Below are 1,205 nucleotides of genomic sequence, written 5' to 3'. Positions count from 1 at the left end.
CCTCCTCCCCCTAACGTTTTCCCCAGACCGCCCCTCGACCACCTCCACCCCTACCTCCCTAACTCTGTTGAACCATTTCAAAGGCTTGGTTCCTAGAGTCTGGGCTGAGACCAACCCGTTTGGTCTAGCAGGACACCAGCCCCCAGTGGTGGTCCAGCTCTCGTCCACAGCAACCCCTGCGAGTGTCCAACAATACCTGTTGACTCGAGCTGCCCTTTTGGGCATCAAGCCTCACATCGATCGACTCTTGGCGGCAGGCATTCTACGCCCCTGCCAGAGCTCGTGGAACACCCCCCTACTTCCAGTTCGCAAGCCCGGGTCTGGAGACTTCCGTCCTGTCCAGGATCTACGAGAAGTCAACGCCCGGGTGGAAACTGTACATCCTACTGTGCCAAACCCGTACACGTTGCTATCTTCCCTGGACCCTGCTCGGACTTGGTATACTGTTTTGGACCTGAAGGATGCTTTCTTTTCCATTCCCTTGGCACCAGTAAGCCAACCTATATTCGCTTTTACTTGGACAGATCCTAACACTGGGACATCCTCTCAGCTCACCTGGACCTGGCTTCCCCAAGGTTTTAAGAACTCCCCTACACTTTTTGGCTCAGCTCTGGCCTCCGACCTGGCCGCCTTCCGGGTCTCGTATCCGGAGGTCACTCTCCTCCAGTATGTTGATGACCTTTTGTTAGCTACTTCCTCTGAGGCAATATGCAAAGATGCAACTCTCCACCTTCTCCAGCTGCTTGAAGCTTCCGGGTACCGTATCTCTGGAAAGAAAGCACAACTGTGCTCTCAATCCGTTGTTTACTTGGGTTTCACCCTTCGTTCTGGTCAAAGGTTACTGTCTCGGGGGCGTGTAGCTGCCATTTTGGGCATGCCCGCCCCGAGGGACCGCCGCGGGCTCCGGGAATTCCTGGGGATGGCTGGATACTGTCGCCTCTGGATCTTGGGGTTTGCCGAGGTTGCCAAACCCCTATATGAGGCCCTAACTGGTGAACCCACCCAATTTGTTTGGGGACCACGGCAGCAGGAAGCATTCGACAAGCTCCGAAAGGCGCTGTCCAGCACGCCTGCCCTCTCCCTGCCAGACCTGTCCAAGCCCTTCCGCCTCTATGTGTCTGAGTCTCGAGCTGTGGCCAAAGGGGTTCTGACCCAGCTCCTGGGGCCCTGGAATCGTCCTGTTGCCTATCTCTCCAAGCAGCTGG

At 56.4% G+C, this 1,205-nt stretch overlaps 1 protein-coding gene across 1 annotated transcript in view; it reads left to right on the top strand.

The window, feature by feature from the left end:
* LOC114049278 overlaps nucleotides 1-1,202 on the top strand; it is a gene marked incomplete at its 3' end in the record, with an annotated part of 2,999 nt that extends 1,797 nt beyond the window's left edge. The window contains exon 2 of the mRNA XM_027870522.1: nucleotides 27-1,202. Within this exon, the coding sequence (XP_027726323.1) occupies nucleotides 27-1,202 (1,176 nt within the window). The remainder of the gene's footprint in view (nucleotides 1-26) is intronic.
* Nucleotides 1,203-1,205: the final 3 nt, after the last annotated feature.

The sequence above is a fragment of the Vombatus ursinus genome, unplaced genomic scaffold, assembly GCF_900497805.2.
Source record: "Vombatus ursinus unplaced genomic scaffold, bare-nosed wombat genome assembly UNPS02003081.1, whole genome shotgun sequence".
In the NCBI taxonomy this organism is placed as follows: Eukaryota; Metazoa; Chordata; class Mammalia; order Diprotodontia; family Vombatidae; genus Vombatus; species Vombatus ursinus.
Note: the sequence above shows the minus strand (reverse complement) of the source record. Positions and strands in the feature narration are given on the sequence as shown.